Source organism: Fringilla coelebs (genome assembly GCF_963513975.1).
Source record: "Fringilla coelebs genome assembly, chromosome: 5".
Classification (NCBI taxonomy): domain Eukaryota; kingdom Metazoa; phylum Chordata; class Aves; order Passeriformes; family Fringillidae; genus Fringilla; species Fringilla coelebs.
The window spans coordinates 15,737,197-15,763,698 of record NC_140033.1 but is presented as its reverse complement, the minus strand read 5'-3'; the positions used below and the strand labels follow the sequence as shown (position 1 = coordinate 15,763,698).

At 36.8% G+C, this 26,502-nt stretch overlaps 1 protein-coding gene across 1 annotated transcript in view; it reads left to right on the top strand.

The window, feature by feature from the left end:
- The window catches only part of CERK (ceramide kinase), a 40,732-nt gene extending 16,689 nt beyond the window's left edge, over positions 1 to 24,043 (top strand). The window contains exons 6-13 of the mRNA XM_084206848.1: positions 651 to 796; positions 9,406 to 9,480; positions 10,935 to 11,087; positions 11,877 to 11,982; positions 13,278 to 13,348; positions 18,017 to 18,222; positions 20,227 to 20,435; positions 21,349 to 24,043. Coding sequence (XP_084062974.1) covers positions 651 to 796; positions 9,406 to 9,480; positions 10,935 to 11,087; positions 11,877 to 11,982; positions 13,278 to 13,348; positions 18,017 to 18,222; positions 20,227 to 20,435; positions 21,349 to 21,448 — 1,066 coding nt within the window. The 3' untranslated portion in view covers positions 21,449 to 24,043. The remainder of the gene's footprint in view (positions 1 to 650; positions 797 to 9,405; positions 9,481 to 10,934; positions 11,088 to 11,876; positions 11,983 to 13,277; positions 13,349 to 18,016; positions 18,223 to 20,226; positions 20,436 to 21,348) is intronic.
- The last annotated feature ends 2,459 nt before the right edge of the window (positions 24,044 to 26,502 follow it).

Genomic DNA, 26,502 nt, shown 5'->3' with positions numbered 1-26,502 from the left:
CTTCCTAGTATTTGCTTGGCTGTGGACTCTTAACATATTCAGGATCTGTGTAGCTGCTGTACCAGCTCTGACCTGAATTAAATTTGTGAAACAAAGTTTTGCATCTGGTAGCATTTAGAACCCTGTCTCATTTTGGGTGGTTATGTAGATATAAATGACTTCTGTCAATTTGATGGGATCTGAGCATGTTCCAAAGAAGATGCAGGCTATTAAATAGTGTAAAATACACGTCTGCCTGAAGTGGCAAATGTTACCTTTTCCCATTTTAGTAACGGTGCCCTATTTCCATTTTGTGTATTTCAAAAGCTGTATGTACAGTCCCGTTCAGTGTTTGATTTGTATAGTGAATTTCCACTAATATTTGTTTGTCTGCACACAGTAGTAGAGGATAAAGATTTTTGCAGGTTGCATTCCAACATTTTTTCCTTATGTTACAGATATGTCTAGGTGCATTTGCAATTTTGTAGCTTGAATTTTTTTCCCTGCTTTTAGTTAATTGCCTAGTTGACTGTGGGCTACTATATCCTGTACAAATGAAGGAAGATAATAGAAGTAGTATTTTTGGTGTGCCCAGTGCATGCCCTAAGTAGAACATTTGCCATGTTGTTTATTGACTGTTAGTGTGCATTCTAATTTGTGTTTCCTGGCAGTGTTGTTTGTGTTGGTGGGGACGGCATGTTCAGTGAAGTGATGCATGGTCTCATTGGAAGAATGCAGAAGGACTCTGGCATAGACCAAAATAATCCCAAAGCATCGTTAGTCCAGTGCAATATAAGGATTGGCATAATTCCTGCTGGTAAGAAAGGGCTAATTTTCAGTTTAATTTATTCATTCATTCTTGAAATTTTTTCCTTATTCATAACTTGATTAATTTAGACCTACTTGTAAGATCTGAGCAATGATATTCTAGCAATACACCTAACTAAAGCTGTTGTATCCATATAACATTTTTGATCACATGTAGTTTTTTTACGGAAGAATATTTTGTAAAGGAAATCAAATTTTAATGTATAACTTCAGAATTTAATAACTATGTTTTTTTGTGTCTTACTGTGTGTTAATATGAGATAAGATCTTGACAGTAATACCCTTCTAAACACATTAAGGAGTGGAATTTCATAAACAGAAATTTCCCTGATAAATATTTTTCCAGTTCCAAATCCACTAATTTAGTTAGAATTATAATGAGAACTTTCTGCTTGTCTGGCAAACTCCAAACAAATGCTAAGATTTCTGGAGTCACTTTTCTTCCATTTGTTCTCACAGCAAGTGCAGGGCATCTACAACTGAGGAACAGTGCTTGTTTTCCAGACTAAGTTGCAGCCCCTTGTTATAGGGGCTACACATTCACAGCTATCAGTTTCAGCCACTTTTTCAGGCAGTCCTGACTGCTGTCATTTGAAAGAACTCATTCTTCAAACTGAAGTCTTTCTTGATGTGATTATTGTTATTATTATTGACCATAAAGGCATTCTTTGGATCAGTCTTACTGTTTTCAGTCTGGTGTCCCAGCTGTTACCTCATCCTGCCCCTTTGGTCCTCAAAGATTCCTTCAAAAGCAGATTAACATATTTGCTTTCTCTTACAGGACTCAATTAATTGGTATAAATCTTTAACAAAATCAGTAATTTTGAGGTCTCTGTAGGAATGATCCAGTATCCTTTCTATGCTGTTCACTTTTCTTGTCTGATGCTTGAGCTTTGAATTAAAGAACTGGGCATGAAATAAACATTGTGAGCTTCTGGTTAGAATTAAAATAAAGGCTTCTGAAAAAATTCAGTTCAGGTTGTAAAACTATACCAAGTGAAGTACAACATTTGTACTCTCAAGCTATGAGTGACTAATTTTATATTCCTTTCATCTTTGTGAAAAATGTATCCAGACCCAAATGTTCTGAATTGTTACTTGCAAGAAGCTTAACCTTTTCTGCTTGCAGTATAATAAATGTTTTCTAAATAATTTCTAAAAGTTACAATGTGAATATCCTCTTATGGTTTTTCACCCTCCTATTATGTTTAAGTATATTCTGATTTTATTTGTTAAAGCTTTGTACTAAAGTCAGTATGTATAATGAACTTCACAAGAATAGAACTCAAAGTGTTCTTCTTCTCATCCTTTTTCTTACTTGGGCAAATTTCTTGAACTAAAGGTTTTTTTGCTTATATGACTGGTTTCACAAGATTTTGCCTATATGTGACCATAAGAAGATACAATTGAAAAACCAGAACGTCAATATTAAGAGCTATTTCTTTGTCCTAAGGAAAGATTAATCTTGCTTTTTCAATGTTATCTTAATGCATTTTTTCATTGAGTGCATTACTTTTGCACCCAAAAAGTGTGATCTTCATTGACATTTTAATTTTGTTAGCATATATCAAGTCACTTCTCTTACATATTTTAATGTTTTGTTTGTTGTGTTTTGTCCACTGTATCCCTTTGCTATTTGAATGTATACTGTATGTTCTATTCCTAGAACTGACATGAGGTACAGCCTTGTAATCAGTGCTATAGTTCAAATATTTTCTCCAAGTCATTATTCAAATCCCTCAAAAAATTTTTATAAAGATGTGTAAGGAAGCTAAGGAAGCTGGCCTTAAAGTTCTATTAATTGTTTGGAAATAGAGAGGATAATACATATCTTGATCTGCTTGTCTATTGTATGGTATTTAAAATGATCCATTACTGTATATATGGGAAAGTGCTTATTTATTGAAAAAGGTCAAGTCAGTGAACAAATCTTGACACATCTAGTCATTACAGTGACCTTAAATTGAGTATGAAACAGTATAACCCTCTCTCAAAGAGCAAGCTTTGGGGTTTTGTTCTGGTTTGTATTTTTCCAGCCCATGGTGAAGCTGTTCTGTATTCATCTTTGCTTGATACATTGGAGTTCTGGCCATGTATTGACCCAACAGATACTCTAGCTCTATTGCTAGTGCAAGAAGTCACCAAAATAAGTGAAATTCTTAGAAGGACCTTTTTTTTTTTTTTTTTAAACTAAACCAATAGTCCTGAAATACAAGTCAAAAGTAATAATGAAATACTAATCATGCAGCTAATAAAACTTCATCCATTGTGTTCTACTTCTTTACAACCAACCTTTTCTTAAAGTATCCTAGGAACTCATTAATAGACATTGAAAACAAAGACTACACATAGTTTAGAAATTACCTAAAGCTCTGTGTGTCTTCTGATACATAGAGATGTTTTACTCAGTGATGACAGGAGCCTGGGGTAAGGTGACAGTGGATCAGTGTTTTCACCTTTTTTATCATTTAGTTCCTGATATCATTGTGTTAAGAGAAATGTGGCAGGTTGTGGTTTGTGTTTATGATTAAACAGTTTCTGTATTCAAACAAAACTAAATTGGGCAAATAGTCATTGCTCAGAGACTGACAATTTAATTGTACAGAGGTTCAAAATTACAAATGAAAAAGATTTAATGCTAAAACAAACATCTAAATGACTGGGTTTCAGTGATAAGCTTTATTTCATAGCAGAATTCCATTGTGCAGGCTCTTTTCTTTGAATGTTGAATACTATTTGTATATCATGATTCTAACTTCCTGCATTAAGTCCCTGCTTGGCTCTTTTTTTCTTCACTCAGTTTCCCAACAACCTCTTTCCTTAGTGTATCTTATTGTTGAAAAATATAATTTATTCTTATGCATTATGGAACACTTCTATGCAATAACTTGTGGTTTTGTTCACCTGGATAAAAGACTTCTACTCAAATGGCAGTTTTAACTTCTGCATCTTAGTTGCAGCCATTCTTCAGATTCGTCAGTGGAAATTGACTGTTTGCCATTGTAAATGGATTTGTTGTTAAGAGTACTTAGAAGCTGTAGTGTATCTCAGAAAACCTCTGTTTAGTTATTTTTTCCTCTAGGCCTTAAAAGCTAGTTATTTCTTACTAGCCTTAAAAGCACTTTCAGCAGTGTGGTCTCAGTGCATTCAGACTAGTAATCTGTCTCCACAGACCTTCAAAACAGAGAATGATTCCTGATACAGCTTAGACACTGAGGTTTTATCCACATGTTTTAGTATCAAAATTGCACCCTCTGGAGTAAGCCAAAGTAATTTGCTGTTCTTACTACACAGAATAGAATGGCATAGAATAGGAGGACAAAGCTGTCAACTGCTGTTCTTTTTTTAGTTTAAAAGAACTTATTAGATTAAATATTTTTAATGATCTTAGTGGATAGGAAAAAACAAACCCACTTCACTGTGTTGTTGTACTGTGTTGTACTGCATTCATTGCAAAAATCAAGTCTGCAACCCACTGTGGGGGAAAATCTAAGCCCTTGGGAATACTGAGTAAAGTATAAACACAAAGTTAATAGCTATAGTGATTTTAGGCTTTTAGTGTATCGAGATTGCTGGGTTCTGGTGGTCAGCTCTGTACTGTTTAGAATTGAAGGATGCAGTATGATTATAATCAGAATGTTGGTGTGTCACTGTAGAAGTTAAGAATGCCAAAGGCAGTACAGGCTTCCTGTATGAATGTAATGCAGGAAAAAGATGGAGAATTCATTCACAAACTTAAAAAACAGATTCGAGTTGTGAAGTGTGACTGGACTCATACCACTGTCATTTAGAGTGTAAAAATTATCTTTAAAATGTGTCAAAGCATAGTAATAAAAGCTATCTTTCTTGTTTAATTACTCCAAGTGGTCTGTTCTTAGCTACAAAACTTGTAATATTTCATGATCTTTGCCATTTAGAATCTCATTTAAAAGTTCACTATATCCACTTTGAGATCTGTAGTGCTTGTTTTATACTTCTCCTTCAGTACTTTAAATCCATTAAACTTCTTGAAATGACAGTCTTAGGGCTAAATACTGCATTTAATATAGTGGGCCTGCCATGGCAACAAGTCAATATTACTTACTCCTGTGATGTTCATTTCATCCCTAAAATCTGCCATTATTAAATGAAACCATTTTTGTTGTCTTGTCTAACTGAGCTATGCTGAAGTAATTATCTACCAAAAAAATCCTACGCCAAAGTCTTGCTGGACTGTTTCTCTTTAAGCCAGTCTTGTTCTGCAGATGAAACTTGACTTCTTGGTATGTGTAAAGGAAGATAGACAAAACTTTGAGTAGGTACATGGGTGTAAGCCCAGACCCTTCATCTCTCCCTGCAGCAGTAGCTTCTCCCCTTACTTTTGAACGTGCCAGCTCCTTCTCATTTAAGAAGCACTTCTCAGAAAAGTAGTTTTGTAGAATTTTTCAAAATATTAAATGCTGCTTGATCCAAAAGCATGTGGTTACTCTGTCATGAGGGAAGCTTACCTGACATTTCATCCGTTATGATGAGTGCATGGATTATGGATTCACAAAAACTGCACAAATACAAGACCACCACTGAAGTTGCTATTATACTTTTTTTTCACTACAAATACTGTTCTTAAACTAATTTGTCTGAGGATTGTGTAGGTGGCATGGGAGCATCTGCTTCTGCCAAGAGTATCTCACATAGAGCAATGCTCATGAGCTCTACAAGTATTTCTATTTCTTTATTAAATTCATGGTTTTCCATAGGATCAACATCTAGCTGGCTTCTGTCACTGCTTAATTTCATACTTCAGTTGATTGTAATTTCTGTAGTTTTCCATCAATAAAAGCACAAAAATAAATATTTGTACCCCACACCATGTGTGTGTTTTGGTTTAAGAAACCTTAGTTGTAAGTTAGTAGTCCAGTCATGATTCAGATTATTAAGTCTAGCACTTTGACTGTGTTGCTGGTCCACCAGTCAATGGCATGAACTGTTCCATACAACCAGCAAATTAGCTCATGTTTGCTTAACTACTTAGGTGGTTCTATTACCAATTTAAACTTGTGGTGTCTGATTGTACCTGTCAGCATGACTTCTACTCAGAAATATCTGGCAATGTTCACATGCAAAGGTGAAATCTGATCATTTAGCTGTAGCTCATTCTGTGTAATGCAGTCCCTCACTTTGCTTTCTTTAATTTTGCTTTATCAAAACTTACTTATGCAGAGTATGTGCTCATTCATACTTCAGTAAATATCTTGATCGTTCTTCCTTGTGATTGATTAATTAAAAGGAAGGGTTTCCTTATTTTTTATGTTATTAAATGTATCTCTATAAAAGATTGCATTTTTCATATGTTTTTCATACTGGAAAAGAACACAGAAGAACTTGCCTGTATAACAATCATGTGGCTGTATGTGTGGAAAAGATTCAAAGTAATTATACCTACTTTATCAAACACAAAATGTTGTGCCTTCTACATATTTCATGTTTTCAGTGAGTTCTTAATATCAAAATATCTGGGATGGAAGCTTTCTTTAGCTGGGAGAATTCAGACATTCATCATCTACCTATGTTATGGTGATGTGGTGCCACCATTGTTGAAATGTACTGCCCTATGCAAGATGATTGTAGTGTTAGAGTAGGAGTTGGAGGACAAGCAGAATAATCTGCAGCTCTGGTGGTTGGCATTTTAGATAAAGGAATTAATATCCTTAAGGTAAGTTTCAGTTTGAAACTGACACTCCAGTTTTCATGCTTACATTTGGTGTCTGCAAGTGAGATGGACATCTACATTTATAGCAGAAGGCATCTGGTCAATAGGATCAGCTGAGCCTCTTGATCTTCTGTAGCATCTGCTTGTCACATGCAGATGACTTGATGACTTGCTTCCCAAGGCCTTCCACCGAGGCCTGTGTGTGAGTTCCTTGACTCAAGCTGAAGCTGCCATCAGCTATTCCTGACAATATGTCCTTGAGCAGAGTAGAAGCTTTGGCATATTGTCTGCAGTGTAACATGAGCACATATAGCTGTGTGTGTCTCAATCTGAAACTTAATCATTACTTTGCATGCTGATTTTATTCTCTACTAACAAACCAATGCAATAATTTGTTTCTATACTGAATATTTTTTTTTTTTAGTGAATTTAGGACCCAGTTAGCAAGTAGTCCAACTACTTTCTTCACATTTGCATATAGTTCTCTGCAACCCATAAAAACCTCTTTTATGTTCCTTCACTCAGGCTGTTGCCCTTAAAAATTCCCAAGGAAAATCTGGCAGAGTGTTATATAATTTTTCTTTTGGTTTAGCCAGTGTACAATACCCACCGCTTAACATTAGTCAAGAGTCATGCTCTATGGGAAGCTTCTTGCCTGAACTGAGTGCTCTGGCAATCCTAAGATAATAATCATGGGATATTATTTAGGCTATATTTACATTCTAATCCTTCTTTACATAGTAGACTTATACTGATGAAATAACCCAGATTTTGATGGGTTTGTGTGTCCCATCTGTTCAGAGTGTCAGCAGCTGTAGAGTCCACATCTAGTGAAGATCCACCTAAAGATCTAGAAATCTTGTTTGGTTAAGTATTCAAAAGAATTCAAACCCTTAGTCATCATGAACATTTTTGTGACCTTTAAACAAGTGCTGTTGGGTTCATGCTTGGTGTGTTGTTATGGCAAGTTACATTCTCTTTTCATGTGTGTGGAATGCCATAGTAGTTACATCCATGTAAATAGGTCACTGGTTTGGTTGCTCCATACTACCAGCTCCAAGAGGAAAAAAACAACAGTATTTTACTGTTGGTATGTCTCCCATTTTAAAATCTCAGACTTAATTTCAGACTTCAGTTTTAATTTTAACGCTCCCTTACTAGTTAATGAATAGAAATGTAAATAAGTTCTGTGTAATTGCCAAACAGATGAATCAGCTTTTAATTGAATAGAGAAGATCATAGGGAGATGGGCCTCTGGTGTTGAAAAGTAGCTTGCATGAATTCCCCTTTTCTCCTCCCATCTGTAGTGTAAAACCACTTGGAAGCTCTGTTTGCGTCAAGACAAATGTAATTGCGGTAATTGTAGGAGCAGAATGCACACAGATGTGGAAGAAATGAGAAATGCTGGATTAAGTGTTAGGCTTGTACATTCAGCAGAAGTTTCAGTCAGATCTCTCAGGGATTGTTTGTTTGTTTTTCTTTTCAAAAGTAGTCAGAATTTTCTGTTCATGAGCATAGGAGACAATATGAAACTTGGCAGTAAAGTATAGCTTCAGCTTCAGAAGTCCATTTAAATATTTTCTTTTCTAGAACTTTATATGTGACATGAGATCATCATCTGTGTACCTCATCTGTTGTGATAGTGAGGGGAATTGGAGTCCTCTGTCCTGCAATGGTGTATGCTGTAGTGGTACACTGGCACTGTCTTGAACCTCAGCCTTGTAGTGAGAGGTCTGTTTAGTCACACTGTTTCTTTTGTCCTGCAGTTCTGTTATATTCTCTTCAGCTGGCTTCTGGAGCTGCTGCTTGTTCACTGGGGTAGATTTCTGCATAAGATTTACTTGGTAAAGCTTCTGTCCTGCCATTTGCAGGCAGGGGAAGTGGTGTCAATCTTCTAAAAAGGAAAGGATTTTCTTTGCTCCTGTAATTAATTGGTAATGCCCTGACTCTTCCAAAATGAAAAAAACTTAAAAGTGGTTTTTAAATAATCCTTTTGTTCATTCCTCCATTTTTAGTTCTATTTCGATTTGATAAGGCCTCAGAAATCAAGTCCACTGTATTTGAGCTGCTCTTCCACCTAATGTATTGGTAGGAAATCTGAGAACATGTATGTGTACAAAGTTTATCTTTTCAGTTATCTACCTTTGACTCTGAAGGAATTCAGTTTCATGGAAGGGATGGGAGAAAGATAAATTCGGAGTTAGGTGCTGCAACAAATACACTTCTGTCTGTCTGGATCTGAGTTCCAGGTCCCTGCTGCAGAGCAGAAATCAGATCCCTATGTTAGGCTCTTGTTTTTTATAGGAAACAGGGAGAGTTGCCCATTTCTAAACAGCATATAGATGAAACCTAAAGCTTCCCTGCTTTCTTCTTGTACGTATTTTGCATCAAGTCTGTAAAGGTACATCTCTGTCCAATTTGTTACCCTATCTAGAAACTAATTCCTGAAAGCAAATATTTTTACTAATTTTCAAATAATAGAACAGAGCTGAAGTTTCTGCTATAAGATGGCATCCTGAAATTTAGATCAGTACCACAAAAAACAGCAGACTAGTCAATATCTTTTCTTTTCATGAGATCTCAATGAGCAAGAAATCCTGAACAGAGCTATAATGTAATAGTGAAATTTTCCATTTAAATTAACTCACTTCCCTTCATAACTGCTACATATTTATTGCTTATAGTGTGACATTTTTGTACTCTGTATGGACAGCATAACTTGTGTTCATGGGGGGGTGGGATATTACACTTTGAATAATAAAAATAATAATACAATATTCCTGTATTTACTTTGTTTCATAAAATAGAAAGGAGCAAACCAAAGGAATATAATGCTTTTATTTGGAGGACTGTACCAATAATATTTGTTTTGCAAAGATACAAATTGATGCCTAGTTTTTATTTTTCAGGATCAACAGATTGCATATGCTATTCAACGGTTGGCATTTCAGATCCAGTAACTTCAGCTCTTCATATTATTGTAGGTGAGTGGTCGCAGTTTTCTATGTTGTTACAAAAACCATGGAAGTAGCCCAAAATACCATTTTCATTTAGTTCTTTCTTTATGTCTGTGAAATGTAATTTGAACATAATGGCTGAGTTGAAATACAAAGTTTTTTTCTGGCATTTAAGTCTGTTTTGAAATGTTGGAGGTTAAAAAGTAATTGCCTTCTCTACTGTAATTCATTGTTTTCAAGGGAACATAATATTTCCAAAATGTTGTGCTAAAGTTTTCATGAATTCTGTCATTCTTTTGAAAGTAGTAAATAGCAATAAGCATCAGTTGTTGGACTATATCTCTATATATATGTATATCTATCTTAGAGAAAGCTTTGAGAAATGCATGTACACTTAAATGGTACTATTTTGTGATAGTTGTCCAATTGACCTTGGCAATTCAATATTCCCTTGCCAAGTCAGAGTTACGATGCCTTCTGGTATCATTACTGACTATCTAACAGCTGCAGTTTTAGGATTTGGTGTTGCAAAGATTTTCACATGTGCCTCCCTTACTAACCAATGGTTTACTTTGTTCAGCATCTGTGGAGTTAAAGCCTTTGGACTAGGATTGGGAAAATGTGGCTTTAATAGTGTTTTAGCTGTGTTGTTAAATCCTAGAATCAAAGAATGGGTCAGGCTGGAAGTGACCACAGTGGATCATCTGGTCCATCCCCCCTGTGAAACAGGAAAAAACCCAAATACCAAAATAGCAAACAAAGCAAAAAACCCACCCCCACAACTCCCACCATCACTCCAAAGTTTGCATGAGGAGGACATCAGAGAAGTGGTGTATTCTTTGTTCTTAGTGATTTCCAGGACATGACTGGATAAGCCCTGAGTAACCTGATGGGACCTCATAGCTGAACCTGGTCTGAGTGGAAGGTTTGATGAGAAACCTCCAAAGGCTCCTTCCAGCTTGAATATCCTCTGATAGTATGACACAGAGGTTTGAGTAGTACCCAGGGGATGTACAGGAGATACTGCATCGATCTGCTTAGGGAAGGGGGCTGTCAAGCATTGACACAGGGTGCCAATACATAGAAGACAAGATGTGGCACTTAGGGACATGGTTTAGTAGTGGCCTTGAGAGGGCTGGCTTAGCATTTGGACTTGATGATCCCAAAAGCATTTTCCAATCTAAATAGTTCTTCAACTCTATCCCCTCCTACTGCTACAGGGGGAAGGACTGTAAATTCCTCATTAAACATTTTTAGCATGCTAAACCCTTTCTTCTCACTTAGTGTTTAATGCTTTTAAAGTATTAAAAATTATCTTTACTTTTTGTGTAAGAAGTACATGCATTTATGACATATATATTGACATAAATGCAATATGTATTTTTTATTTTTAATGGCTTTGCGGTGTTAAAGTCACTATCATGATTGCAGCTGCAAACAAAATAAGGCTTGACTGACATTTGCACTTCCAATCTTCATAGGTGACTGTCAGCCTCTGGATGTCTCTTCTGTACATCACAACAACACATTTTTGAAATACTCTGTGTCATTGCTGGGTTATGGTTTTTATGGAGATATATTGAAAGACAGTGAGAAGAAGCGGTGGATGGGCCCAATGAGATATGACTACTCAGGTAACTTTTTTAATTGCTACATTATTTTGTCAGCATGTAAGCACATTGAAGCAGTTGGTTTACTCTAGCCGTCTTCAAAGCTTGTAAACATCAGAAACAGACTGAGCTTGATTTTAAACTCCTTGTAGTACCAAGTATATTGGATTACATTATATGAAGCTCTGTTACTTTGGAATTAACATTGAGAGTGGGCTCAATAAATTTGTGTTGAATATGTGCCACCTATTGAAAATAGCCTAAAAGTAATAACTTATCTGTCTTAATCATTTTGTCATTCTTTTTAGTCACTTAAAGAGAGATAGGCATTCATCCATCTTGAGCATTCAGTTGATGGAATTAATTGTTAATTTTGCCCTTATAGAGACAGATGAGTGATTTAGTCTTGTTACCTAATATTTGGATAAATCCTATGCTAGTGGAAAGTGTCTTTTGCCTTGTTTGATTTATCTTGTGTTAGGGAAAGAAGATGCATGAGGAGAGTTTTAGTGCAGGCAAATTTTAAGATTCAGCAGTGATATATAGCTAAATTTTTTAGTTGGTTTTTAAAGTTGTCAAGTGAAATAATGGCACTTCTGACAAATGTTAAAACATTGGAGTGGTGCTGTGGTATTTTCTTGTTCCTTACAGTCTAAAACCTCATAAGAGAAGGACTTCTTAGCTTGAGGGCTAGTATTGTTTTGCAGTCCTTAGAGAAGGAAAGGGATGAAAAATCAAGTAATGTATGTAGAGATATTTGCCATGTGGATTTATAATGACTTAATGCTGCATAATGCCTTTTTTTTTATGTAGGCTTCAAGACTTTTCTTTCTCATCACTATTATGAAGGAACAATTGCTTATCAACCAGCAAAACACACACACGGATCTCCACGAGATAAAGAGAGCTGCAGAACGGGGTAGGCTAAGTTTATCTCTGGATATTTAGTGTGAACTATTTAAAAAGGCCTGTACAAAAATAGAGGTTACAGAACTGTTGGTTTTAATATCAAAACACTTACTCTAAAAGAGATAAGCTTGTAAAAACAATTATTGACTCATTAAAAAGAACACCTGATTTTATCAGATCATTAAACAAAAATCTAATAAAATTTTGTTAGGTGATTCTCCTTCTCCCTCAATTTTAAGTGAAGCAAAATACAGCAGCACAGGACACAATTACAAGATGCTGAGGATACTCTGCTGTGTTCCTGCTAAGAAATCAAAAATCCAGATGCCTTGTAGCTTCTACAAATTGAAATAATAATTCAGAAATTCTCAAGTGTTCACGTCCTAACTGCATCTAGAAATTTTAGTGGTTGTTTTAGTGCCGTAACAGCTGGCAGGGCTTATCCTGAGAACAACTCCTCTCAGGAATCAACCTGTTTAGCCTGTTTCTTTGTATACTACTATGATGCTGTATGAATTCTCTGTGATATGCTTCACTTGTTTCTTTAGTCAGGGAGCCTGCCTTAATCTCCCAGTGCTCCTTTCTTTCTCTTTGCTTTCACCTGTTTGAAGTTATGCACTAGTATTGATTACTCCTCTTTATATATGGATTTGACTATCAGACATAAAGTACTTGTCACAGCACCAAACAGCACAGCAGGATACAGAGACGCCACAAACTTTGTCCAGAAATAATGAGACTGCTGTGCTGGTGCTGTGACACACTAGAGATCAGACCAGTATCAGCTGGAGCAGCTATCCCAACCCATCAGGTGCCCTCATGCAGGGGAGGCTGCAGGGGGAGAGAGCTGCACTCAGCACTTGTGAGATGGACTGTCTCCAGTATGTCAGTGTCTTTCACTGCTAGAGCAGTCAAATGTTGGAACAAGGTGCCCACAGGTCTATGGACTTGACCCTCAAAGATCTCAGAACTTTACTGAATAAGACACTGATCATCCTGGTCCTGTAAGACCAACTTTGAGCTCTCCTCTGAGACCAGCTTTGATCACATCAGAGATCCCTTCCAACCTGTGTGATCTTTTGGCTCTCTGCTGCTGTTACCTCTGATATCCAGTAATCTTTAGAACTGTACTTTAATAACTGCACTGCCTGCAGGGCTATGATTATTCATGCCACATGAGGATTGTCAGTGCTGTGGTGCATCTCGTGATGGGGGAAGAACTTGTAATGACTGGGTAAAATAAAAAAGTTGAAATGAATAATAGTGGAGGTCTTTCAGGGAACTGAATGGTATTTTTGTTTTCAGATGTTACATTTGCAAGCAAAGTGAGAAACAGCTGGCAGAACAGAACAAGGAACATGGACTGAAACATGAAGGTAATTTATCAAAAGAAAGTAAAATGTGATAGTATTACACATATTATTCTTTTTCAGAAGATAGCAGTTCAAGTGTGCATGTATTTTGGTTGTTAAACATTGAGTTACTTGATAATCCATTGTTTTTTTCAGCTTACAGAAAACACCTGTAAGTGTCATCACCCCCCTGTACTCAGCACTAGTGAGGCCACGCCTTGAATTCTGTGTTCAGTTTTGGACCCCTCACTTTAAGAATGACATTGAGGTGCTGAAACATGTCCAGAGAAGGACAGCAGAGCTGGTGAAGGGTCTGGAGCACAAGTCCTGTGAGGAGCAGCTGAGGGAGCTGGGGGTGTTTAGCCTGGAGAAAAGGAGCCTCTGAAGAGACCTCATCACACTCTACAGCTGCCTGAAAGGCGCTTGTAGCCTTGTGGGGTTCACTCTCTTCTGCCAGGTTATGAGGAAATGACCTCAAATTATGCCAGGGAAGGTTTAGTTTGGATATTAGGAAAAATCTCTTCATGGAAAGGGCTGTCAGGCATTGCAAAAGGCTGACCATGGAAGTGGTGTCCTGGAAGGGTTCAGAAGACACATGGATGTGGCACTTGGGCAGATGTGGTTTACTGGTGTTAATTTGACATTGGGACTCTGAGGTCTTTTCCAAACAAAATGATTCTGTGACGTTATGATTATAAGTATGTGAAAAACATGTAAGGTGTCTTCTCTACCCAAACCTCAGAAAATTCTGATAAAATTATACTAATTGTATATTTCAGTGTGTTTAGTTTCTTTTCTTTAAGAAAAATAATATTCTGTGAGCTAGGACAATGGGTTTTTGTGAAAAGGACTGAATGGATAAACTGTGAGGTGTCATAGAAGGAAGCAGTTCATGAAGATAACTTTTAGAATAGATCAGGATTAAAAATTTGTGTTTGTTATCACAAATGTCACCCTACTATGAGGCTGTGAACTTAGACAATTAGTAGCTGATCTAGTGGACTTCAGTATTTCTGTACAACATCCCACCAGTACTCACTGTAAATGATAAATGAGATTTCTGTCCTCTTTCTCTAGTTATGCTATCCTTACTCTCTCTTTCATCCCCATTCTAACCCCTGTGCACACTTGTGTAGGGCTTTTTTCTAATGGGCATAACTTTTCTTTCCTCTCATTTAAACAAGTGTTAATGAATTCTCTTCAGTCATTGCCCTAGTTGTATCTCTTTGTGTCTGGCTGCTGCATCCTGATGGGAAGAAGTACTGATATTGCTACACTTGAGGCCTTACTAGAGAAAGATAATTTAGATTCACTTGAGTTTTGCCTCTAGCTTTGGTTCATCATTTTGGATAAGACCCTCTTAAAGAGCAGGCAGGCTTCCTGTGGGTGCTTCTTTCTGCCTTTACTCTGTTTTTATTTGTTATTGTAGAGCCCAGTGCATACAGTTGTAATTTTCTTCACAAGCATTTGGTCCTTATGACCTACGTTGTCTTACAATTGCAGTTTTTTTGCACTGTGACTGTGCCAGGTTCTAGGCATTTGTTAGCAAAAAGATTATCATACTGTGGAGATTCACTGCTAGCATAAAGATTTCTGTGCAACTTGAATTCCCATTACACTTGTTTAGTGCTTTCATCCTAGCTGCTGCTTTCAGATTTTTGATATAGTCAAGAGATGGTCAAATCAGATTATTTCTTGGGTTATTTTAATCTATGGCCAGATTCAGCTAAAGAAAATTTTTTTTAGAGTATAAATAATGCATAGAAATAATAACATAAATATGACAGTAGGTTTTTAGGTAAGGAAAAAATTGTCTTTTTGAGAAATGATTGTAGTTATAAATTGCCAACCTTTTTTCTTTTATTTGTCAGCTGGTTTATGTGCATTTTTTCATGTTTGTGTGTTGTTTGGTTTTTTGTTGGTTGGTTGGTTTGGTTTTTAAATCTGACTTTTTGTTCCCTTTCATCTAGCAAAGGAGCTACTAGAAAGCTACAGGTTAGTTAGCAATCAAGACAGTTTTAGCCAACATTACAGATGACATTAAGCAGCTGATTATGTAGGATATTGTTTACTTCATTCAGTTCTGCTTCTGGTATCTGGCTTTCTTTGCAGTCTAGTGTCTTATCCATGCACTACTGGTAAGGAAATAATACAATCAGCTACTTTTGATTCACTATAGAAAGGATTTTAAATCTCCTCTTCAGATAAGCTTTTCACTCAGCAGGGTGTCTTGGCTGACTCTGTCATTGTGCCTACCAGGTTTGTGTGTAATTCAGATAAGTTTAGAAGGATGCTTGATTGGTTGTTGCTGAACATATTTCTTTGTATTGTTCAGGAGTCTCTGTGCATGTGCTGAGTAAATGTTGACTGTTAGTACTTTATGCTGATTTCAGCAACTTGCAGTGTGTGTACACAATAGGCCACTGATGAGTGTCACTTATGCACTCCCTGCTTATGACTGCCCTACTGTAGGATATTTGGAGCAGATAATTTGTGCTGTTACAGTGATACACACTGCAAAATGGTTATGAAAGCAGTTGGTCATTTAAAATGTGATTGATACCCTGACTTTATTCTTACTTTGAGCAGTGAAGGTGTTCTTGGGTAATATGCTGAAATTTATACCAGATGAAAACCACCTATTACAGTAACATAAAGAAGCATTTTACCTTAAGCATACTTAAAATGTTAATGCATATCTAGACACACTGATGACTAAATTACTAATGCTTCTCAGAGAAACAGCAAAAGAATTTATCAGTGAGGGAGATGTTTGCATTTTGTTGTTTGTGTATCAGAAAATGCCTGTTGTTTCTAGTTCCAGTGGTTCATGTTCTGTTCAGTTACCTTCATCTCAGAGCAGGGTCTTGTCATTTGCCTGCAGCTCATTCTATAGTCTGACATTTAGGTATGTCTCATCTCTCTGAAGATGCACGTTTTGAATCTGATTTAAATTACTTCTTTTGGTAATGTCATGTTTGGAAGCAACATAAAAAGATCAGCAGTAAAGCAAGCAATACTAAAAAGAACTGTGGCAAATTAAGCAAAAATGTTGAATTTAAAAGCTGTGGTTTTTTCTTGCTGTTTCTGATTTGTTTCTCAGGAGGTAGAGGGGATAGTCTAGATGGAAAAATTACGATAAAGTTTTTTGTTTTCCTTAAGTCTTTTGTGACATTATAAGCGTACATAGTTTTTCCTGGAAAACTGTTTTTCTTGTTCTGTTACTAGAGAGTGGAGAGTAAGTTTCAATGAATTCCAGAAAACAAGGAAAGTTCAAAGAGTGAAGAACAACTACAAAATACTTCAGAAACAATTTTTTTCTTTTTATTTTTCCTGATGTATAGAGCCTGGAACATGTTGTTTCAAAATGAATGCATCACAGACTTCAGGTTCAAAATAACCTAGACAATTGTAATAATGATTCTCTAAAGTAAATGTGAAGTTCCTAGAACTGAGACAGTAAGGAATATCAGAATTTCAGGACATAAAATATATAGCATAAAAATCATCTGTAATCCCATCTGAAAAGCACCTTGAAAATCACTGTAAGTTAACCAAAACATGGGGAACTGAATCATGGTACGTGACCAGTTAATGTTCCTCAAAATCTCTGCCTTGTTTACATAAACAAACTTAAGCATTTTTTGTTCACTCCTTAATCTTACCCCTAATGGCACTTCAGTCCTCCCAGTCTTAGAACAACATGTATGTCCATAGTCTGCTCTTCACTCATTACTTCTGAGGAATTGTTCATTTGAAATGAGTCCACTTATATTGGTAGGGGAAAAGCAGGGTTATGGCTGCTTTTTGGCTTTTTCTTATTGTGATAAGGAAGATAAATATGTGTAATCTAAAAGTAAAAAAGGCATTTTTAATGTATTTTTATCCATATTCAAGAAAAACCAGTTTTGGCAACAACTCTGCATTTTCTGCCAATGCTTCTTTGTTCTAGAAAATTTCTCTGCTTCCTGGTAGTATCAGTGCCAGCACACATTTAAGTTCAGTCTACATGTAATTTCCATCAAGGTATTGAAAAAAGGCTTTGTGTTGTTTTCCAGAAATATCTGAAGATTTGCACACAGGAACATTTAATTCTGTTAATAGTTCCAATCTTGGGGCACTTGGGGCTAGAGTGGAAGCAGACTGCTGCTATGCTGCCTGCTAGTCCCTGCTGCACCCTGAGTCATCCCTTCCCTTTGACTTTTTAGAAACATTAAGTTGCTGCATTGAGGCAGAAGAGGAATATTGGTTCAGAAAGCAAATACTAAACTACAATCCTTGCATCGTTTATTTAAGATTAACAAGTAGAAGAGCAAAAATAAAATTTTAAAAAGTTAATCCCTCTGAACTTTCCCACTACAAGAGTTGTAACTTGGCTGTCTTTTCCTTTCCTGTGGCTTTGCAGGGTTTCCCAGATAGCACTGCTCCTGAATTTGACATGTATATGCCAGAGCAGGCAAGCAGTTATGGGAGATAGTCACAGTCAGAAGGGAGAAAGCAACTTTCTCTGTTAGTATATGAAAAACAGATACTTTAAAATATTATTTTAAAGTGTAGTTTATTTTAGATATTTATTGACAGTACATGAATATGGCCAGGGAAGACTTTTAAGTTGCCATTGATTGTTTTTTAGTGTTCTTGTTAGTAGATCAAATGATTACCTGTCTCCATGTCTTTACCGATGTGTTTCAGAAGGTGAAGAAGAATGGAAGGTTATAAAAGGGAAATTTCTAGCCATCAATGCAGTAAATATGAGCTGTGCCTGTCCACGAAGTCCAAAAGGTCTTTCACCAGCAGCTCATTTGGCAGATGGTTCAGCAGACCTCATTCTAGTTCGGAAATGCTCCAGGTTCGATTTTCTACGGTATCTTGTCAGACACACAAACCAAGATGATCAGGTGTGTATTCCTTTTGGCACTGTCCATCAAAGGTGCAAATATTGGTATTCTTATAGGACAGAAATAATATCTATAAAGCAGGTTTGTTTGTTTTTTTAAAATGTATGCATTTTGCATGATGCAATCTCAGCATGTGTATCATGGGGGAAAAAAGCAGCTCAGAACATTTTACCAAAGTCAACTCCTCGGCCGTAGCGTTTTAACAAAACTCCACTTTTGTCATCTGAATTCAGTTTTGTACCATTTTCCATGTATTTGCTGTTTGAACAATATTTAAAGTTACTTTATCCCAACTGTGCCCTCATGTAGTTGTCATGAAAAACTGCTCACGGCATGAGAAACTACTCACAGCATGAATAGCTGAGGTAGATGTGGTGAAGAATAATAAATCACTTTTGGGAACTGTATAAAAATGCGTTTTAGAATTAAGTTACCAGAACTGCAATTTGATTGTAGACTGCAGGCTTTTAGCAGTATTTTACTAATATTAGTGACCAGGATGAGCTTTATGCATTCAGCTTGAAAATTATTTCTTTCACGTGTTGTAGCTGTCAGGCAGGAAGGTTCATCTATGCTTTGGATCATAATATCTCTTGAAACAGAGCTATGACTGTGACTACACAGATTTAATATTTGTCACAACCTGATTTTATTAACATCTTCTGAACAATGGACTAATATCTAGTGCATAAAATCAGTAAAAAATTGCTTTTATCCCATTTCTCTCTGGGATATGCTGGTTTTGCAGTGGAGATTAAATGCAAGGTTGTGCATATATCCTTACCTGAGGTTAGTGTCCACCATAAAAACCCTTCTTGGGAAACCCTTCTTGAAAACTTAAGGAAATGTGAAAAAAAAAAAAGAAAAAAGAAAAGAGTGACTGTACATCAGTACAGTCACATTTCACATTTGCTTCCCTGTCATCTCCTTCCTGTTGACACACACAGACATACCTCATGGCCTTTGCTAAATGACCTGTATGTATTCCATACACTTTGCTGAATAGCTAGCTCTGTATTTGTTAAGTTGCTTTCAGGGCTGGTGGGGGCATCCTCTAATTTATTGTCCCTTCAATTGATGATGACTGCTTTAAAGCATTTGTTCAATATTGTAGTGTAAATCTGCAGCCTCAGTTTTAAGAGCAGTCTTCTAAGTGACCTGCTTTTTCTAGCTGAATTAACTAGTTAAAATTATTTTTATTTTTTTATAATGTAATGGAAAGGGCAGGTGGGAACACCCAGGTGTGTCCCCCAAAGGGGGCAGGTTTGACATTGTCCTTTGTGAGACTGTGGATCTGTTGCATCATTTTGCATCATGTGCAGGGCTCTGATGCAGGGTCTGGGGAGCCCTTTGAGGGCAGCCTTGGATGGGCCATGACACCCCCTCTGCAGTCCCTCATGTGGATGTCCCTTGGATGTGCCTTTCCAGGGGTGAGGGGCCCCTGGAGCTCCTCTGCACAGCAGAGGGTGGGCATTCACTGCTTCTTACTAGAGGCTTTTTCACCACACACCCAGATCCTCTCCTCTCCCCTCTGATGTGTGGGATGGTGAGCCTGGTAGCTGATCACCCCAGGGCTGTGCTCCCCACCCTGAAGATGCTGGGCTTAATCCTCCTGTGAATGTGTTCTCCTCCCCCAGCCCAGACCTGAGTCTCTTACTGCATCAGCTTGCAGTCCAGGGCCTCAGTCAGGAGGCGAATTCAGGGTGGGATGGTCTTCCATGCAGCTTTTGTTACACAATTTTGCTATAACAGTGACCATTATGTAGTATACCAATATACAATGACCCATTGAGAAGAAAGGTTTAATTTTGGCTTTATTTTTTTTTCACTTGTGCAGTTTCTCAAAAGCAAGTATCACTTTATACCTCAGGTAAGCTTCTTTAGAAAATTGGAGTGGACAGACTTTCCTGGAGTACAAAATGCTGCATGCTGATTGGCTTTACACATCAAATGTATTTAATTATAATTGCCTGATTTGCCTTTTTTTTTTTTTTTTTTTTGTAGTTTGACTTTCCATTTGTAGACGTTTATCGGGTTAAGTGTTTTCAATTTACATCAAAGCTTTCAGAAGACAATGAAAGCAATGTCATGGACATTGGAAAGAAACGTTTTGGCCAGTTCTGCAGAGATCATCCAGCCTGTTGCTGTAATATTGTTAATAGCACCTGGAATTGTGATGGAGAAACTCTGGATAGTTCAGCAATTGAAGTGAGGTAAGCTTTGATTTTTCTGTCTATATAGCAGAACACATTAAGCCTTCTCATTGATTTTAAAGATACTTATAAAGGCATCCCAAAAAGATGCCTGTGCATAGCAAATTTTGAGTTTTCAGATAATAAACCTAAATATTTTTGTTACCATTTTGAATCCTTTCTGGAGAATACTGCTGCCATGTATGATCACTCTGAGTGAGATGGATGGCCCTACCTTTGAAGTCATACTTACTTTTTAGGAACTGTTATTATGTGTTTTAAGTGCTGAAAGTGAAGATGGTGTTGGAAGGATTCTTTTTAAATGTGTGGAATGCCTCATTACTCTGAGCAATAGCTTTTCTTATTTGCTTAAGTAAACCTCTTTGCCTGACAGAAATACTATGTCCCATACTTTGTGGTTTTTTTGTACACAGCACAGTCTCATCTCCAGTCTTCACATATGGAGAAAGAATTTTGCAGTTGTGCAAATAATCAAATTAGAAAAGTTCATGAAATTTGAAAGGGTTCTTTGGTTAGTTTGTTGTTGTTGTTGTTTGGATTAGTTTTGGTTCCTTGTTTTATTTGCTGTTTTCAGAACAAAGGGATACAAACCCATAATATTTACAAACAAGTGTTAAAATATAATCCCTTAGCAGTCCAAAGGGGAGTTTTATAATGCTGTATATTGTACAAGATTGACACGTCTAGGTGCCCATAGATCTTCTCCTGTGGACAGGGGGCATAAAAGAGGACACATGAAAGCATCCAGCCTTCTTAGCAGGGAGGGATTGTAATTAAAATGAGGGCGTGGTTTCTGTAGTCAGGAGTAAGAAACTTTGTCCAGCTGTTTGAAATGAATGGATTATTAGAATTAAATTACTATAATTTAAAATGTGGTACCCATTTATTTCTTACTAATTTCTATATTTTTCAGGGTTCACTGCCAGTTAATGAAACTGTTTGCGAGGGGAATTGAGGAAGACTGTAAAGATGAAGCTGCCCACAGCCAGAGTAGCATTGAACAATTACTATAGACATTGTTCCTCCAATGGGGAGAAGAAAAAATAAAAGCTCAAGGAAATTGAGTAAATATGCATTTTAGTCAAATTGACAAGTATTTTAAACTTCTAGATTTTTTTTTTATGGCTTCATTATTATTTTAGACGTCTTACTGTATTGTGTCATTTTTTAAAAAAAAAACATTGTAATCATTAAACTATATATTGGAGCAATGTAATCTGTTATGTTAGAAAACATGGGATTGGCCTATGTCTGTGTATTCATGATGATAAATTCTCTTTGCTTTTCTAGAGAGCTAATTTAGTAGTTGTGTTGCAATAATATCTAAATGTTATGAAACATTGGACTTCCCACTGGCACCAAGATAAGACATTTTCAGTGTCTGAGAAGATGTTTTCTGCTGGGAGTATTATCTAATTGTCTGTGGCTTAAATGCTGGACAACGGTGTTGTCATTTGCTTTTTTTTTTAATTACAATATTTCATTTTGTAATTCTGACAATACCTTGCAACTTATCAATGCAATTCAAACACACATTCCTGGCTTTAAGTAATAACAATAGTAGTGTACAGATATTTGAAAAATAAAAGCACAACTATATACAGGTCACACCTCATCCTATATATGCTGTCTTTGAAGGTTTCCTTGCATCATGCTTTTTGGATTATAAAAGGTTCTATGACTCTTTGGAGGATACCAAATACCACACAGTGCAACTGAAAAGTCTTGCAAGCAATTGCAGGAGTACTTGTATAATATCAGGATGGCACAGGAAAGGAAAATATAAATAAGTTCTCAAACACCAGCAAGTTTTAGGTTTTAATAATATCTGATGTTAACATATTAAAAGTTTCCCTCTTCACGATTCTCTAGACATTCTACTCCATATGTTAAAATGTCTTTGCAAAATAAGATGTTGAAGTGTTAAGTTTAGAAATATGATTTGATGATTGAAAATCCTTAAAATAATTTAACTAAATACGAAACAAAATAATTTGCTTTGTGAAGCCAAGGGAAGAAACTGGCATCTGACAAATCATGAATTCACTGTGCTGACTTGTTTTTATAACAAAAAACATGAGACTGTCATATAGAGCTATGGAGTGATTATTTAAGTTGTATATAGTTTTGTGTATTGTGGCACATACATGTTTTGTGTCCAGGGTTGGGGCTAAATTTTGCTCTTCTTGTACAGGCTTATTCCTGTTTGAGGACAGAAGTTAGCCCCTGTTCTATTCTATCTTTTTTTTAAGTGTTTCTTTAAATTTAAAGTTCTCTTTCAAACTGACTTCATCTGAGGTTTGTGTCCAAACAGCTGATTATTCTGTATTCATGTATGTTTATTGATACTTCTGTCATCCAGCTTGTTTTAGTTTCATGTCTCTCATATATGTGGTCAATGTAAGCCATGGAGATTGGTCATTTCATTACTGAAGCACTTGAATATTATTATAAATGGCAGGTAATTTTTTTCTATTCAAGTTATTTACATTCCAGTTTTGTGTATTGTCAAAATTGTGTTCTATATGTTTGCTACAAAGTATTATTCATATTGCTCTATATGAAAAAAATCTCTTGCAAATTATATTTGCCTCAAGTACAATCATACAAAGTTTAGGTCTTTATCTTTGTTATATAGTATTTCAGGAAAATACTTGAATACTTTTCCAAAACTACTGCTCTTTGCTTTCCTTATTAATGCAATGAGTTGAAATGTTGATTCATCCAATGTTTTTCTGACACTTCTAACACAGGTGTTACATATACTATATTTTTAAAGCCATGTTTAATAAGTGAAATAGTACTTTTGAACTAACATCCCATTGAAAATGAAATTATGCAGTTCTACAAATGTGAATATTTTTTGAAAGTGTCATTTGTTAACAAATGTCTATGGTTTTTGTGGTTAATGACTGAGTATTGTGAGAGTACCCAGACTTTGAAGTTACAGTAATTCTTGTGCAGAAGGTAATGGTGCACACTCAGCTTACCAACAGTGAGGGAGTTGGAGGCATTGCAGCTATCCAGAACACATTCTCATCAATGAAAACTGGAATAAATACTAACCAGCTCTTTCCATTAGTTTGCTAGCAAGTCATGAGACCCCTACTTGAAAAATGGAGACTTAATCTTGTAGTGAATGTATATTGAAATGCTTTGAATATTTGAGTATCTGCAACTGAGTGCTTGGTGTTTCCAATGAAAGCCACTGTGAAGGTCTCCTTTCTGAGAAAAAGCCACCAGAAAAGAACAAAAGATGATTGTATAGTATGGTAAGGAAGAATGAAGTAAATAATAAAGGTATTGCAACATGATAAAATTTAAAGGTCATAGGTAATAGAAAAGCTGCATAGTTGCATTTGAATAATTCTATTTGTAGCATATTAAAGTAGCAAAGCACCATATGTGAGTTGTAGGACATGTCCAGTTTATTTTTAAGAGAGCTGTGTAAACAATGTCTTCTTACAATTCTTATTTTAATTCTAGGGATTTTTTTTCTCCGAATGTAATCTTAGTATGGAAGTTATGTATAGGAGAAACAGCTTTGATTTTTCTTTTTTCCCAATCTTGCTGGCTTCAAGATTAGAAAATGTGTTCTGTTTTATGATGCTAGGGCATTTCATTAAAGAAATAAAACTGCGTTGTACAACAGCACATGGGTGTTCTTCTTTTCACAACTTCATTTGAAAAAAAAATTTCACTTTGACAGAAATCTGGCAGTAGTATGCTTAATGTAACCACTGTGAGCAGATCAAACAAAGTGAAGATCAAACAGAGTGAAGCAATTCATAACCTTCCAGGTGGGTTGACGACAGCTTTGGGGCAAGTGTGAGCATGAACAAACACTGAGAGTGGAGGAAAGCACTAGTGAAGCTGGACTTAGGCTAATACTAAACAACTCTCCAAGGGTAAACTGAATATGAAATGTACTATAATGCAGGTATTTAGAGTTGTAATTACTGTGGAAGCAAAAGAAACTGCTGTTCTAAGACGCGTAAATATGTATTATACTATAAATAGTGTGGTAAATAGAGGGGGGATCTAGAGTTTTGTTGCAATAATTGCTACAGATGAAGTACGTATTTGAAGAAGTAAAACATGTTCATTGTAGATAAACAGTGGGCACAGAAGGAAAACATGCTTTTCAGCACTGCAGACACTACTGCTTTTGAAGTGAATTGTTTTTGTGAGGCAAGGCTTTGGTAGCTGCAGGGGTGACTCCTGGATGAAGGCAGCAGAGGATGTCCCCATTGCAGACAGTCATTTCCCCAGCCAGCTCCAAGATGGACCTGCCACTGGCCAAAGCTGAGCTCATGAGATGGCACTGCTAAGAAATGTGATAAATGAGAAAGGGTAAAAACTGCTGCTCAACAGCTGAGAATGAAGTGGAAAATAAACATCCTGCAGACACTTAAGGTCAGGGAAGAAGGGGAGGAGGTGCTCCAGGCACCAGATGAAATTGCCCTGCAGGCTGTGGAGGACCTCGCACTGGAGCAGGTGGATGTGCCCCCAGGAAAGCTGCAACTCATGGAGAGCCCATGGAGCAAGTTTCCTGGCAGGGGCTGCAGCCATGGAGAGGAGCACATACATGAGCAGGTATTTTTCACAGGAACTGTGGCTTGTGGGGGATGCTTTCCTCCTCATAAAGGAGAAAGAAGAAAGTGTTGAACTCACTAGAACCCCCACTTCTCCATCTCCCTGCACTGCTCAAGGCAGAAGGGATGAAGAAGAGTCAGATGTAAAGTTGAGCATAGGAATGAAGCAGAGAGGGAGGAGAGGTAGTGTTGTATTTAGGTTTGGGTTTATTTCTGTCTTTCTCTGGTATTAATTGGCAATAAATTATATTCATTTTCCCCAAGATTACTTTGTTTTGCCCCTGACTATAATTGCTGAGGGCCTCCGTGTCCTTAGCTTGACCCCTAAGCTATTTAATCATTCTTTACCCTGTCCTGAGGAGGATGATCTAGACTCAGAAATTTCTCTTGCAAGAAACATGGCTTGCAGTTCCAGTATTAGAATAATAGGATCTTAGAACCATTTAGTTGGAAAAGACCTTTGATATCACAAAGCCCAATCCTTAAACCAGCACTGCCAAGTCCACCACGAAACCATGGCACTAAGGGCCGCATCTACATGTCTTTCGACTACCTCTAGGGATGCTGTCTCAGCCACTTTCCTGGAGAGCCTGTTCCAATGCTTGATAAGCCTTTCCATGAAAAAGTTTTTCCTAATACTGAGTGTAAACCTCTGACACACCTACATAGGAACTCGGCTTAGAATGGACTTTAAAGATCAACTTGAGTCTAAAGCTCATATTGGCCTCACCTTGAGGCCATTTCCTCTATTTCCTCTTGTTCTATTGCTTTTACACAGAAAAGGAGACTGACCCCCACCTGGCTACTAGCTCTTTTCAGGTAGTTGCAGAGTGTAATAAGGTTCCCCCTGAGCTTCCTTTTCTCCAGAATAAACACCCCCAGCTCCCTCAGCAGCCCTGACCAGACTTGCACTCCCAGCTCCGTTACCGTTCTCTGGACACAATCCAGCACCTCTTAATGAGGGGCCCAGAACTGAACACAGAATTCATTCCCTAGAACTCCTGCCTTAATCTCTGTGAAGTAAGTGAGTAATAGGAGTTCATCATTTTTATTCTCATTAGTGACATTGTTCTTATTTCAACATCTCAACAGGAGAGTTAAGTAATTTAATAGCTTCTAACTGGTGTTTAAGTTGCAGTAAATGAGTTCTGTCCATAATGAAGGAACAGTCTTCCCAGACTTCTCTTACCTGCTTTCATGTACATGATCTACATCTCACAAAGGCTTATGCATGTTCCTAATTAATACATGACTAGTCCAATTAATTAGAAGGGGTGGGGCATTCATTCTTCAGTCATGCCTTTCAAATGAGAGGATTAACTATTTTTTTTAGTCAGTTTTCTGCTGTTGAGAAATGATTCCTAATATGTACCTACCAAAATTGCCAATGAGATTGTCTTAAAAAAATGTTAGCTCCTTTGTCACTCTTGCATGTCTGAAAAGATGTTTTGTTCTTGTTGGTAGCAATTTTA